Source organism: the organism of the source record quoted next, unplaced genomic scaffold (genome assembly GCF_019419815.1).
Source record: "Pyrus x bretschneideri cultivar Hongxiangsu unplaced genomic scaffold, Pyrus_bretschneideri_v1 Contig2, whole genome shotgun sequence".
Taxonomy (NCBI): domain Eukaryota; kingdom Viridiplantae; phylum Streptophyta; class Magnoliopsida; order Rosales; family Rosaceae; genus Pyrus; species Pyrus x bretschneideri.
Genome location: NW_025999501.1, coordinates 1,871,022 through 1,885,591, shown reverse-complemented (window position 1 = coordinate 1,885,591; position 14,570 = coordinate 1,871,022). Strand labels below are relative to the sequence as shown.

The window sequence follows — 14,570 nt, the reverse complement described above, 5'->3', positions numbered from 1 at the left end:
TGGTAAACTTTTATGTAAAACAGATGTGAAAAAAAGCTGGTTTTTCAAAGCTAGGTTTTGCAGCTTCTTGTTTTTGGCTTTTTTTCATCCAAAACTGTGAAAAAAAGCTGAAGCTGAGTATTTACCAAACACAAAAACAGCTCCCAGCTTTTTTTGATAGCAGCTTTTTTCAGAATCACCTCAGTACCAAACCAGGTCTAAAACTACATCACCTTTGTCTGCAACGCAATATCACATAAAAGAAATTAATTAATTAACATAACATATATGGTTGTACAACCTCTGTTGGAGAACAATTTAGAAACAATAAAATAACAGAAATACAGAACTGAAATACTTATACTTTATTATTCAAAAAATACTTGCAATACAGAATGCAATAACACAATAATTACAAAAAATTAAAATGATACTAACTTGAATGAATTGAAGGTAAAACGCTATGTCATTTGAACAGTATTTTCGTCTCACTTGTGTGCTTGTGGTTCTACAACGTCTGCTCGACCAGGATACAACTACCTAATTCTACAACCCGCACTGGATTATAGAACTCTAGCGAATTGCTTTGTGTGTTTACTCTCTGGAAATTTTGTACGGAAGACAAAGGAGAAGAAAAAGATAATGATTGATGAAAATGAGGACTCCAGTTATATAGGCTCTTTCATACATCTTCAAACACATTTTGGATGTATCTGAAGCTATACAGCTCTTTCCAAAAAACTAATTCCTTGGCCCCAAGGCCCAAGGCCCTTGTCTTGATTAATTAATATTAATATTATAGTATAATCATCAAGCCTAATCAACACAACCATAAAACCCAAGCTTTCAATCCATTTCCAAATGGTCCAAGTTTTAATTACTAAGAAAAAGGAATAAGCCTATATAAAGGCTAGTGAAAAAAATACTGTTGACCAATGTGGGATAAGAGGGTCTCAAACTCCTACAACCTCCACACGCGTCAATTTTCAAGTTCAATTTTGATGAAGCTTGTGATAGTCCAATCACTGGCGCAGCTTAACCCAAGAAGTGCTTATGCATTAGCTTGGCTCGACTTTTTTCCAGTGGGTGAAAGTCACAGTGGAGATGGTCATCGGATGGATGACGTGAAGTCCATTTATGGATGTCTTGTGTGGTTATCAGCCTCGATTGTAGGGGTGGCATTTTAGAACCAATCCGTTAACCCAACCCAATGCACTCGTTAAAGTTAACATTTGGTGGATGCTTCATAGTTTGGATTGTTAACGGAAAACTCTGTTAAAAATTTGTTATTTTACGAGTCATTTTGGGTCTACTCCGAACGCGTTGAAAATATTTCTGTAATTTTATTAAAAGAAAATTTTAATCCATGTGTTCCTTCCATTTCCATAGCGTATGATGCTGTAAACAAAGCGCCATGAAAGGATTTGAAGTAAACAAGAAGTATAAAAAAGAGAATTATTTTCTTGGAATAAAATCTAAATTATTTACCTTATCATCTGGCCGACACATTAGGCAATAAATCAGCTCAAATTTCTTGCTTTTTACAGTTTTTTTATCAAATTGAAGATGACATCAAACTACCTGGTACGGTGTTGCATGGAACTAACCATAACGCTAAAGCCTATTTGGCACCTGGTAAAAGGCTATTCGTGTTCTAATATAAGCATCGGGTTAGAACGTATTTTGCAACAAAATGCAAAATAAAAAAAATAAAAAATTGCTAATGGGTGTTAATGGATGAAACAGATGACATATTAGTTTAACGGGTTAAATTTGGATGACTAATTAGATTAATTGATTGGATTTGAATAATCCGTTGACATAACGGGTCACACTTAAACCGACCCGTTTACAGGTTTACTCAATTGGATCCATAATGGAGTGGCTACATTGAACTAGCACGCACTGCTTTAGGCTTAGATAATGAGCTAGCTAGTTTGGTTGGCACAAATACCGCCGCGGTCAAATTCAGTCATTTCATACGACAAGCAAGACTAAGGGAGACAAAGGTGATTCTGCATAAGACTGGAAATGAATAGGGGAGGTAGAGCTGACCGGGTTACAAAGAATTGACGGGGAAGGCGGAAGAGCTCGAGGATAAATTAAGACTTAAGTAATAGAATTATTCTCTTGGAGTTGTGACAAACAGCTTTGTTGTTGCAAGCGATTTGGTGCTTAGTTAATTCGTAGAACAGTTTTGTTGTTGCAAGCGATTTGGTGCTTAGTTAATTCGTAGAGCCGAGCTGCTAGTTACTCCAAAATGTGTGTATATGTTTTCTTATTTATATTATTTAAAGGCAATAGAGTAGGAGCAAGAGACTTTCTTGCACTCAGAATGCCACCGGACCAATTGGTTTGGGATGTTAGGGTGGCATTCTGAGAGAGTAGGGGAGGGGAGGACATGGCTAGCTTCTACTAAAGCCAAAGAAGTAAAGCTCGAAAATTGGATTACTTGCCAATTGCTTTCATTAGTTGCTTGGTCTCTTGCTTTTACAATAATATGACAGATAATATGGCAGTGTATGACATAGTGACACTAAGCCATCAGGCATATGCCTAAGCATAATTGTAATTAATTAACATTAGATAGCAATCATGGGTCGTATTTAACATTTGAATGCTCCCACTAACCAAGCAATCAAGAACTTAAAGTCTAAAAGACTTATCTCATAGCAGCACAATTAGCTAATTATTCTAACTGCTTACCCACAAGGTTTCTTAATTGCACGTATCCTTTAAGCAAATCAGAAAAGAATCCTTACGGCTAATATTATATTATAGGTTAACGTGCAACATGTAAGGCAAATTAATATTGAATCTAAAACTTCAACTAATTTTCTATATCATAACTTAATTGCAGATCAATACAAACCAAAACCATGGTTTTGGGTGAAAAAAAACCTTAGTAAGTTAATACGAATGCATATCATTACAAAATTATCTACTTTTTTTTTTTTTTCCTTTTCTCCACAATCTTAATGAAAGGTATACGAATCATTCAATCATTCACCATTAACATAACAAAATCATACAATTTGACAACAATTAAGTATGAATCAATAAGACAAATAAATTAATCCATATTAACTCTAAGTGCTATTAGCCTCGAAATCCTGTTAAAAGGACTAACAACTGACCAATTAAAGCATTTGGAATTGAGTATGGGCAACAAGAAAGATTAACAAATACATACACATAGGTACATATGTTGGGATGAAAAAAACTTAGAGTACTCAACTCTAACACAAGCGTTGGAGAGACAATACAAGTAAACAAATTACTTGTATTACACAAACAAAATATTACAACACAAACTATCAAAGACACTCTTGAGAAGCTATGACACTCACTCACTTTCTAGAGACAAACTCTAGAACACTCACACTCTTACAAGACTATTCTTTCTTCTCACTCTCACTTGCTTGCTTTGTTTACAAGCTTTCTTGTTGATTTGTTGATACAAATGGTGTGGATACCTTCTCCTTTTATAGGCATGGATGGAACCTTGGAGAAGCATGGACACACCATACTAGAGATATCTAGATAATTCCACTAACTTCCTAAGCTAGAATTATCTACACTAATCTTGCATGTTGGTGGAAACCTCACCATTCTTCTAGACTCTTCCACCAACTTAAGAGACAACATTCTAGTCATTTCTAAAAAGAACTACTTTAACTTGGATAATCTAGCTAACCAACCTTAGTGAATGTTCTAGAATTCTTTATTCTAGATTTGTGTAAGTCCTTTAATGAGATGGGGTTGATTTCTTTAACACTCCCCCTCAACACCATCTCATTCTTCTCTCTACACTGGGTTGACAACGCTTCATCTTGAACACCCATTTGCATGATATGGGTTTCACATCTCTTCGCTTTGGCACTGGATTCCAAGCTTGATTTAGCTTTGCTGCAGTGACCTCTTCTCCCAACTTTGAAGCACTCAGGTCCAGATGCTTCTTCTTCTAAGACTGCGTTGACGTATCTCGGATTTTGCCTCCAGATTCTTGTTGACCTCCTTAGTTGTGATTGTGGAGTTGATACTTCCACTTCACTAGGTCTATCTTCTTCTGGTTGTTGATATATGTCAGCTTGGCAAGGGTTTTGGGGCACTGCTTGTTCAACATCATCACCATCAAGCAAATCTTCAGACTCATCAGGTCTCGACTGGATTCGAACAATTTGCTCCCCTATCTTTTGCTGCAACTTATCTTCTATCTCTCTTGAATCAGGCAACGCCTCCTTTTCTGAGGACCACCAAGAAGATGCTTCAGCATCCCATTCTTCATCCACAGCTAGATATGCTATGGCATCCCAATCATCTTCACTTTTCTTCTCTGAGTTGGCAACATTACTTTCTACAGGCCTTTTGAACCAGCAATCCTTCGCCATGTGGCCATTCTTTCCACAATTGTAACACTTGCCCTCAAATCTTTTATTATTCTGGGACTGACCACGATTGCCGTGATACTTCGAAGCTCCCCCTGGCCGAGAACTCCCTCCTCCTTGATGACCTTTTTCCTTGTCACCATTTCTTTTAGATCCACCACCAGCACGCTGCTTAAAGTTGCCTTTACTTTTGGTGTAGAGCGCTTCCTCCTCACCTTTTAACGAGATCCCTCCCATTTGCTTTGCCAAAGCTTCTTGATCGGCAAGCAAATTCTCGAACTCAACAAGTGATGGTTGGGTCGGCCATCCTTGTACAGCGGCAATGAAGCCTCGATATTCGGGTCTTAATCCATGGATAATTATTCTTTTTATCCTGGATTCTACAATGGCAGCACTAGGATCTAATTCAGAAATTTCACGGCAAATAGACTTTACCTTGTGGAAATACTGCGCAATCATCATGTCCCTTTGGGCCACTGATAACAACTCGTTCTCGAGAAGCTGCAGTCTTGTATCGTTCCTCTTTGAAAAGAGTGTGGCGAAGGTGTCCCATGATTCTTTTGGTGTCTTGGCCTTCCGTATGTGCTCTAACATGTGATCTTCAACTGTGGTTTTTAAGGCAAACATGGCCTTACCTGCCTTGATCTTCCACTTCCTCAAAGCGTCGCTAGTGTCTTCTTCTGGCTGCGTAACTTCATTACCGCCGACGACATCCCAAAGATCTTGGCCTTGTAGGTAAGACTCCATACACGTCGCCCACGTGTTGTAATTTTTGTTGTTCAACTTCTTGATTCCTCCAACAACTTGAAAGTCTCCCATCGTGTCGGCAGAGCTTCGATAAGCCGAACAAGATTAACGAATAATCTTGCGAAGTACTAAACTTCTCACGATTCTCAAAAGCTTTAATAGAGACGGTCCCTGATCGTACCGCTCTGATACCAATTGTTGGGATGAAAAAAACTTAGAGTACTCAACTCTAACACAAGTGTTGGAGAGACAATACAAGTAAACAAATTACTTGTATTACACAAACAAAATATTACAACACAAACTATCAAAGACACTCTTGAGAAGCTATGACACTCACTCATTTTCTAGAGACAAACTCTAGAACACTCACACTCTTACAAGACTATTCTTTCTTCTCACTCTCACTTGCTTGCTTTGTTTACAAGCTTTCTTGTTGATTTGTTGATACAAATGGTGTGGATACCTTCTCCTTTTATAGGTATGGATGGAACCTTGGAGAAGCATGGACACACCATGCTAGAGATATCTAGATAATTCCACTAACTTCCTAAGCTAGAATTATCTACACTAATCTTGCATGTTGGTGGAAACCTCACCATTCTTCTAGACTCTTCCACCAACTTAAGAGACAACATTCTAGTCATTTCTACAAAGTACTACTTTAACTTGGATAATCTAGCTAACCAACCTTAGTGAATGTTCTAGAATTCTTTATTCTAGATTTGTGTAAGTCCTTTAATGAGATGGGGTTGATTTCTTTAACAACATAAAGATTAACAAATACATACACACCAGGTACATATTCGTGCAATCTAAACATGTTGTTATCCTTTTAGTCAGGATTCAATTTAATTTCGTCAACAACCAATACTTAGTAGCATAATTCATGAAAGATGGAATAATAGATACGTTTATGTCACTCTTCAACGCAAAACCAGTATGATTAGAATTCAATAACTTATTAAAAACAAGTTAATGATTGTGAAGCTCAGATTTTCTTTTATTCTCTCAGGCAAATACTCATTAATGTGTTCTTTCAAAGAATGTACCTAAATATAGGGGTGGGCAAATAGCGAAATTGAATTGAACCACAATAAAATAAACCGTAAAAAACCGTGTTGACAAAAAAAAAATGTTAATAGAGGTTCAACAATCAGACCGAACCGTTCATACCGGTTCCGGTTTTTATGTTGGCGGAACCGCTTAGAAAAGAACCAAACCGTGAATATAAATAATTAATTAGGTTTTGAAAATTTTATGAATTTCAACCGTTTTATCATGTTTCTTAATAAGAATGCTTCGGTCTTTTGTTTCTAGATTGTTAAATTAGTAACCAGAATGGATCTGATAAGCTAAATTTGTTAGTTATGTGTGTTATGTTTTGTGAATTGTTGATATGAATAATATTCATTAACTTTGTAAATTTTTGGTGCCACTTAACTTTTTAAGTCTTCTTCTATATATTGTAGTTTATCATTCTTTATGATTAGTCATGCATGTTTATAAAAATCCTTTGACCTTTTTATGTACTCTAAATATATGTTTGCAAGATTCAAATGATTTAGTATTCAGAATCGTAAATCGGTATGAACTAAATAAGAACCATCGTGAAACGAACCGTACTATTTTAGTAACAAATTTAAGCGAAACCGTACGACTCAAACCGTTGATATTTTCCTGGTTCCAATTTGAGGATGGAATCAGGCTGAACACCTCTACCTAAAATATAGTTGCTTACTATTTTAAACGTAATATAATAAATATCAAAACCAACATAAAGTTGTCAAACATGAATTCAACAATGAGTTATATTTACTTCAAAATTTATCATAATTAAATCATGCGCTTCATTAACCCCAAAATTATACAAATCAAATTCTATGGCTCCATTTGTGCTTGGTTGAACCCACTCTCTAGCAACATGGTATGCATTTTTAACAAATTCTATGATCATTTTTTTATTTTTCAATATATACGATATTATTTACAATATGGAGTGAAAAAGTGGGTTAAGCCTCACAGTGAGTTAGCCATAATAATTTGGTTTGAAATCACTTTTGACGAGAATTGAACATAAAACCTCTCATTTATCAATAAGAAGGGATACCACTACGTTGTAGCACTAAATGACTATTGTCATATTCTTCTTAATTTTAAAATCTATTATAAAATTGCAATTAGCGTTGTAACTACTAGTCTACTACTTAATAATATTCTTTAGGCTTTTTAGTCAAAATGGTCCATGAGATTTGCATGACTCCTTACTTTGGTCCCTAAAATTTGAAATCAATAGACTTGGTCCCTAAGTTTGTCCATCACCAATCATTTTGGTCATTCCTTGAAAAATCTCCATTAAATAACAATAGAATAACCAAAATACCCTTAATTTTTGTCAAATCATTTTGGCTCATTGTGTATTAAATTGAGAATATATTTATCATTTTGATTCTTATTTAACATAATTTTGCATGGAATGATCAAAATGATTGATGATGAACAATCTCAGGGACCACTTCTATTGATTTCAAATCACATGGACCAAAGTAATGTGTTATGCAAATCTCAAGGACCATTTTGTCTAAAAAGTTTATTCTTCATCACTTGTAAGAGTTAAGCCTTAGGTTTGATTCTTAGCTCATTTTTACATTTTTTTTGTGTGTTTTAAACAAATGATATTATTTACACTAAGAGGGAGGGAGCAAGCTTAGCTTCACAATGAACTAGCAATAATGTGGTTCAAATTCGCCTGTGACAAGAATCGAACCTAAGACCTCTCACTTACAAGTGAAGAAGAATACCACTAGACCGTAGTACTAAGTGACAACTCATTTTTACATCTGAAACGTCTAAAAACGGATAAATCATCATGGCACATAAAAGAAAACACCAAACTCCCTACCAAAGTTATCCAAATTCATTCATGACAACCTAAATTCCTTTAGAATCTCAAATTGAATATGCTCCCCTTAAATTGCTTAATTTTTCAAAGATCATTAGTAAAACTCACATCACAAAACTAACGGCAATCTCAAGACGTAAGTAGTAGATCACTCTAATGGTCAGGGTTTTCTTCTTCAACCATATGTGTCACAAGTTCAAACTTTTCTCCCTTGCTTTTATATAGAACATTATTTGTACTAATACAACGCCAACCTCAAAACATTGAATGATAATTGGGGCTTTTGGATCTAGGTCCAAAACATAAGTAGTTTTTGGGACTGAATCCAATTATCCAATTACATATTTTGATATCAATTTTGCCCCTTTAGATAAAAATATTTAATTTTTTTAATTTTTTTTTTATCAATTATTCAGTTTTTAAATTTTGAATATTTAAATACTCAAACTAAAATATTATCTAGTAACTACTAACTACCTACTAGTTATGAAGAAAAGAAAACCGATATAATCTAGTAACTACGTACCCATTGTATAGTAAGAAGGATGCTTTATACCTACAAAGCAGATATAATCTACCTGCAAAACAAAAATAAACTACCTATTGTATTGGAAGAAAAATTTTGGGAACCTACATGGCGGAACATAGAAATATAAATATGATATAATATACCTCCATGAAAGGAACGAATTTGGAGGGAAGAACACAAAAATATCACCCATGAAATGAAGAGAAAAAAAAGAGGAGGATTGATTCCATGATCTAACAAAGGGAATTGTGTGGAAGAAGGAAAGAAGGAGGGATGAAACGAACTGGGGGTTGAGGTGATTATATTGCTATAACTAATCCTACAATTAAGGGATTAGTTAAACCACAAATAATCCCATAATTAAGAAATTTTGTGTATTTACTACAATTCGTAAGCCTAATGGGTAAATATGGTACAAATAAAAAATAAGCATACATGAAATCTCAATTATTGGACCTATTTCAAAGAAGTGGACTAATCCTACTAATGGCTCACAAAATTGGATCTATATCAAGTTATCCCATAATTATATGGATACAAATGACGAGAACAAAAAGTAAAGTGAGACGAAATAAAAATATAAAGATTAAGTTGAGATTTTGGCAGGGTAAAAAGGGGTAAAAAATAAGTCTTTTTGTAGTGTTGCCAGTACACCCCCACCCCTCTGTGGTGGGTGGAAAAAAAAATTGAAAATTCCAAATCATACCGAAAAATTTCCGAAACCGAATCAAAAAAATACCAAACCAAAAATTTCGAAAATTTCGGTACCCAATATCGAACCAATTCCGAAATTTCAGTACGGGAATCGGTATCAAGTTTTTGTTCATTCGGTAATCCCGAACCGAAATAAAATATATTTAATTTATATATATATTTGGAATTGTAACAACCGTTGGATTCAGTTGAGATTTAATCTCAACCGTTGAATATAAATTAAACCTAGTCTCTAACTCTCTCTCTCTCTCTACGTCTCTTGACACTCACAGTCACATTCACTCTCTCTCCCCTCAGACTCAAACCTCACCTCACCTCAGTAACTAAACGGAACCTCACCACCTAAACGGAACCTCACCACCATCCTTGCCGATTTGTCTCTCCTCCCACATCCGTCGCCTGAATCTCGAATCTACCCACACCAGTCCTCATTCCTCTCAGTCTTCAGTCCTCGGTCATCAGTCCTCACTCCTCACTTGAATCTCGACTTCACCCACTGTGCATACCTCCTGAATCGAGCTCTTGGTCTCAATCTGCACTCCTCCTCACTGCACAAGGTAAGAAATTCCTGCAATAAACTCAACCAAAGTTCATACAAATTGTTTGATTTCAAATTTGATTAGGGATTTTGAATTTGGGTTTCTGAATTAGGAGTTTCTAAAATTAGGGTTTCTAAATTAAGGCTTTTGGAATTAGGAATTTCTGAAATTAGGGTTTATGAATTAGGGCTTTTGGAATTAGGGATTTTGAATCGATGGGATTTTGAATGGAGTTGAAATCCCAAAACTATTTCGAGATTCCCGAAAATTGGGATTTCTGAAAATTTGGTTTGAGATCGGTCTTGAATTTGAGATTCCTGAAAGCTTTGGTTGGGAAATTGGGACAAGGGTTTCGGTTTGGTATCCCATATCAAACCAGCCCTAGGTATTGTTTTGGCCGAGACCCGAGATTGAGAGTAAGGGTGGGAGAAAAAGGGGAAACTGAAACCGACCAAGTTCGTACCATACCTACTGATTCGGTTTTTTCAATTTTGGTACAAAATCGTACAACTTTCTAAACCAAAGTTTCGGTTTCGGTTTCGGTTTTGGTTTCTTTATTTTCAAACCGTGCCTATCCATAGGAAAACTAATGAAAAATGCTTGAAAACTTTTACTTTTAATGATAAGGACAAAAATAAAGGGTAAAGTGACTAGTACTAGGATTGACTTTTTAGTGTAAAAATGTGGTTTTTCGTTAAAGTGAACAGTACCATGGCTTTTCGTTAAAACTCCCTATTTTCATATTTTTTAAAACCACATGTCAGATTCTATGAATGAGGATTCTCTCATGTTTGTTCATCGTGCATCGTATGGTCAGTTTTCATCAGATGCTGTTTATATTTAATTTGAAATAAAAATATTTAAAATAATTTACGTACGATGAATGGACATAATTTGAGAATCTTTAGAATCCTTACAAAGAGGATCCGGAGAGGATCCTTACAAAGAGGATGCATTCTATAAGTTGTTGGAGAGCTTATACAAAGTTCCCTGGACCTGTCCACACCATAACTCTATTCTTCTCTCGGTCTGCTGACTCTCCTCACGCAGCCTCTCTCTGTTGTCTCTTCTCTCAGCCTCTCTCTCAAACTCTTTCGTCGGCGATATCTCCTGCGAATTAGGAACAGCCGATCCTCTCAGACCCGACACTTCACCCCGTGTCCGCCTTTCATCGCCGCCGAAAGCAACGTTGACGCCGTTGCGGGTGGAGGAAAGCCGTCATAGGAGCCACGGAGCACGCTGCTGCTGGTGATTTTACTTTTCTGATTTTATACGAATTTGTTTGTTTGTTTAATGAGAAAATATGGAAAACTAGAGAAATCTTTTGAATTTAGGGTTTGCAATAACACTAATTTTGAGTATGATTTGTGATGGGTTTTGGGTATCCTTCCTCTCTTGTACTTTTTCCTCCTGGTTTTTATTCATCTCTTCCAACTTATTGCCTCAATGATATTAGATAAGGCATTTTTAATTATGTTGCTAATACCTAGAACTTTGGGTTGTACTAATCCCTTAAAGCATTTTGATTTTTTGACATTTTGTTATGTTGGTTGGAGAATTGGAGACATTTGATTTTGGTTCTTGAATGCCATTGCTCTCTGTGCATTTCCACATCCACAGTGCAGAGCATACAGAGAGCTGCCTCATAAGTCATAACACAGCAGCAGGAAACAAAACCCAGAAAAACCAAAAAAAAAAAAAAAAAAACGGAAACCATGTTCGGTACCGAAGTGTATCTTACCTCCCCATCTGAGAGATGCATTTGAATGAATAACGAAAATGGCTTCGTTTTGGCTGGCCTCTCGCTCTTCACGTAGGTTTCTGAAACCTGCAGTGCCCCTCTCCCGCACCCTATTCGCAGTCTCTTCTTATCACCCAACTACCACCACCGCCAATCCTAACCCTAACCCTTATCAGAACGCAAGCCCGTTGGGCCCATTCAATCAAAGGCACCGTTGGACTCCAGGCTCCGTTGAATTTGATCTCAGACTCTTAGCGCACCTCTCCAGCTCGCCTTCGTCAACCGGTGAGAAGAACGACGGAAATCAGGGCGGCCATGGCACGAAGGCTGAGGCATCTTGGATCGACTTGTATTTGCCGAGGCAAGCTCGGCCTTATGCTAAGCTCGCTCGCCTCGACCGGCCCATTGGCACCTGGTTGCTCGCTTGGCCTTGTATGTGGTAAGTGATTTTTACTTCAATTTTTGAACTTGGTTTCTCCAGTTCATTGTTTTGTAAAATTCACTGATAACAATTTGGTTAAGCTGAATTTACTTGTTTTGTTTTTCTGTATAAGCGATATTCGATTAAACTAATCTAATAGAACTCTGGTGCATAGAGGGGCGCACATTTACTTGTTGAAGTAAAAACAAGTGTTGTGTAACATTGGCAACAGTATATTTATTTGTTTAGTTGAAGTTGTCTGAAATACATATGCTTGTTGGTGCAGGTCAATAACATTGGCAGCAAGCCCAGGCCACCTTCCTGATTTTAAGATGATGACACTATTCGGATGTGGCGCTCTGCTTTTGAGGGGTGCTGGATGCACCATAAACGATCTCCTTGACCGGGATATTGATACCATGGTAACGTCCACAGCCATTGCATTTTCAGTTGGACTTTCATGCTCGTTTTGGTTTGGTTTTTGATCATGTGATGATGAGTATGCATTATTGTTTCAGGTCGCACGCACAAAGTTGAGGCCAGTTGCAAGTGGTGTTTTGACACCCTTTCAGGGGCTTTGCTTTCTTGGATTTCAATTGCTTTTGGGTCTTGGGATTCTCCTCCAACTGAATAATTATAGGTTGGTATCTTTTGTATCTGCCCTTAAACCCATGGATTTTTTAATTGTTCTCTTTTAGTGTATAAATCGGATTAAACCAATATTATCTGCAAGCATATGAAACTTATTTAATTTGTTGGAATTTTCAGCCGTGTTTTAGGGGCTTCATCTTTGTTTCTAGTTTTCTCCTATCCTCTCATGAAGAGGTTCACATTCTGGGTAATTAAAGCTTTTGTTTCTTATCCTGAAGCTTTATTCTTTAACTTAGACGTGCTGTTTCATAACAGTGGACTGATAATTTGGTAATGCTTTCATGCTTGGTGCAGCCTCAAGCCTATCTAGGGTTAACCTTCAATTGGGGAGCTTTGTTAGGATGGGCTGCAGTTAAAGGAAGCATTGATCCAGCTGTAGTGCTCCCATTGTACTTTTCTGGAGTATGCTGGACACTTGTGTATGATACGATATATGCACATCAGGTACAACAAACTAGTCACTATATTGCTCATGCGGTCAGAAGCTGTGGTTTCCAATGTTTGATTGTGATGAAATGGATTATGGAGGATTAAGAGAACTTTTCAAATGTAATCCAACCAAAGATGTTTCTGACCATGCTTGCAGGACAAGGAAGATGATTTGAAAGTAGGTGTTAAGTCTACGGCTTTGAGATTTGGCGATTCAACTAAGGAGTGGATTACTGGCTTTGGAATTTTGTGCATGAGTAGTCTTGCCCTCAGTGGATATAATGCTGAAATTGGTTTTCTTCTTTCTTCCTTAATGTGTATCTCTGTTCGTTTTTTTTTTACCCTTTATCATTGTTGGAACTTCAATCTAAATTTTCTTTTTGTTTCTGCCACATCCTCACACCCAAATCATTAAACTTTGGAGCAGGTTGGCCTTATTATGCATTTTTGTCGGCCGCTTCTGGACAATTAGCTTGGCAGATATGGACAGCTGACCTTTCATCCCGGGCTGATTGCAATAGAAAGTGCGTATTACAGTCATGATTTTGCTTTCAAGTATTCATATAGGTTAAATATGTGTATTGCATCAATATTATTTTTGGCTTCTTGCATGTTTGTCCAATCAAAGATGAACAAAAAAGGAAAGGTGGAGGTTGGAATTGGTTTTTGAATAGTGTAGTGTGTGTTAGTCGGTCTATGAAAAGAAAAACATCGTTTAGGTGTAAGAACTTTTTACTTCGTTTTACTTTGAACATAATTGATTGCTGAGCTTGCCCTTGTCTTGGTTTCAGATTTGTGTCGAACAAATGGTTTGGTGCTATTATTTTCAGTGGAATCCTGTTTGGAAGACTTTCATCATAGGGTTAAAGAATGCTTGGATGCAACCTCGGGGAACTACAATTAATTCATATGGGTCTCTTTTACAAATGCATGTCTTCACCTTCTGACAGCAACAGAATTGCATACTGATACGTTCGAAGTTTAAATGATTTATGGTGACCTGCTTGTTAAATTTGCAAGAAAGCTCCCGGATTGAATAAGTGGAGGCTATTATGCATGTCGCGTCTACACTAGAGGTCTCCCACTGCAAGATATTTGCTATTGTGGTTGCATAACTATACACCAGACCCTGTTCTTGGGGTTTGTTCAATTCTAAGGGCAGGACGATTTTGGCAGTCGATGCATTTGCAACTAACGTAGAAATATCCATTTCCTAAGTGGCAATTTTGTTGTAACATCATTCTTTTTGGTACATGAGGATATAATTGTAAGGTCACTATTTCGAGTTAAACATCGATCAAGGGAGTCATATGAGAGGTTATTTCTTTGTGGATACTTTTTTGTTTCCTGTATGAGTTCATCTGTGGAGATCTGTTCTGGCAGCCGCAGCGGCGGATCACATAAATTGTACTCTAAATTTTGTATGTGAAACTAAATAGAATTGAACTTTGAAGATATGGTGTCCCAGTTTGCTGCTTCAGTCGCTCTCACGCACGAGGCGCAACAGGTGATCGTTGTGGATAAACAGGA

The 14,570-nt window shown here is 36.8% G+C and overlaps 1 protein-coding gene across 2 annotated transcripts; it reads left to right on the top strand.

The window, feature by feature from the left end:
- Positions 1-10,792: 10,792 nt before the first annotated feature.
- Positions 10,793-14,375, top strand: LOC103964019 (4-hydroxybenzoate polyprenyltransferase, mitochondrial-like). Of its 2 annotated transcripts, none has more exons than XM_048583076.1 (9): positions 10,793-11,046; positions 11,419-11,978; positions 12,247-12,382; positions 12,479-12,600; positions 12,729-12,798; positions 12,906-13,055; positions 13,198-13,355; positions 13,468-13,564; positions 13,832-14,375. In XM_048583076.1, the coding sequence occupies exons 2-8, from the start codon at positions 11,578-11,580 to the stop codon at positions 13,532-13,534; spliced, it is 1,104 nt and encodes a 367-aa protein (XP_048439033.1). In that variant the 5' UTR covers positions 10,793-11,046; positions 11,419-11,577; the 3' UTR covers positions 13,535-13,564; positions 13,832-14,375. The 2 variants fall into 2 exon arrangements, with proteins under 2 accessions (XP_048439033.1, XP_009375171.2); XM_009376896.3 differs by having other exon boundaries at positions 10,795-11,046; positions 13,198-13,333.
- Positions 14,376-14,570: the final 195 nt, after the last annotated feature.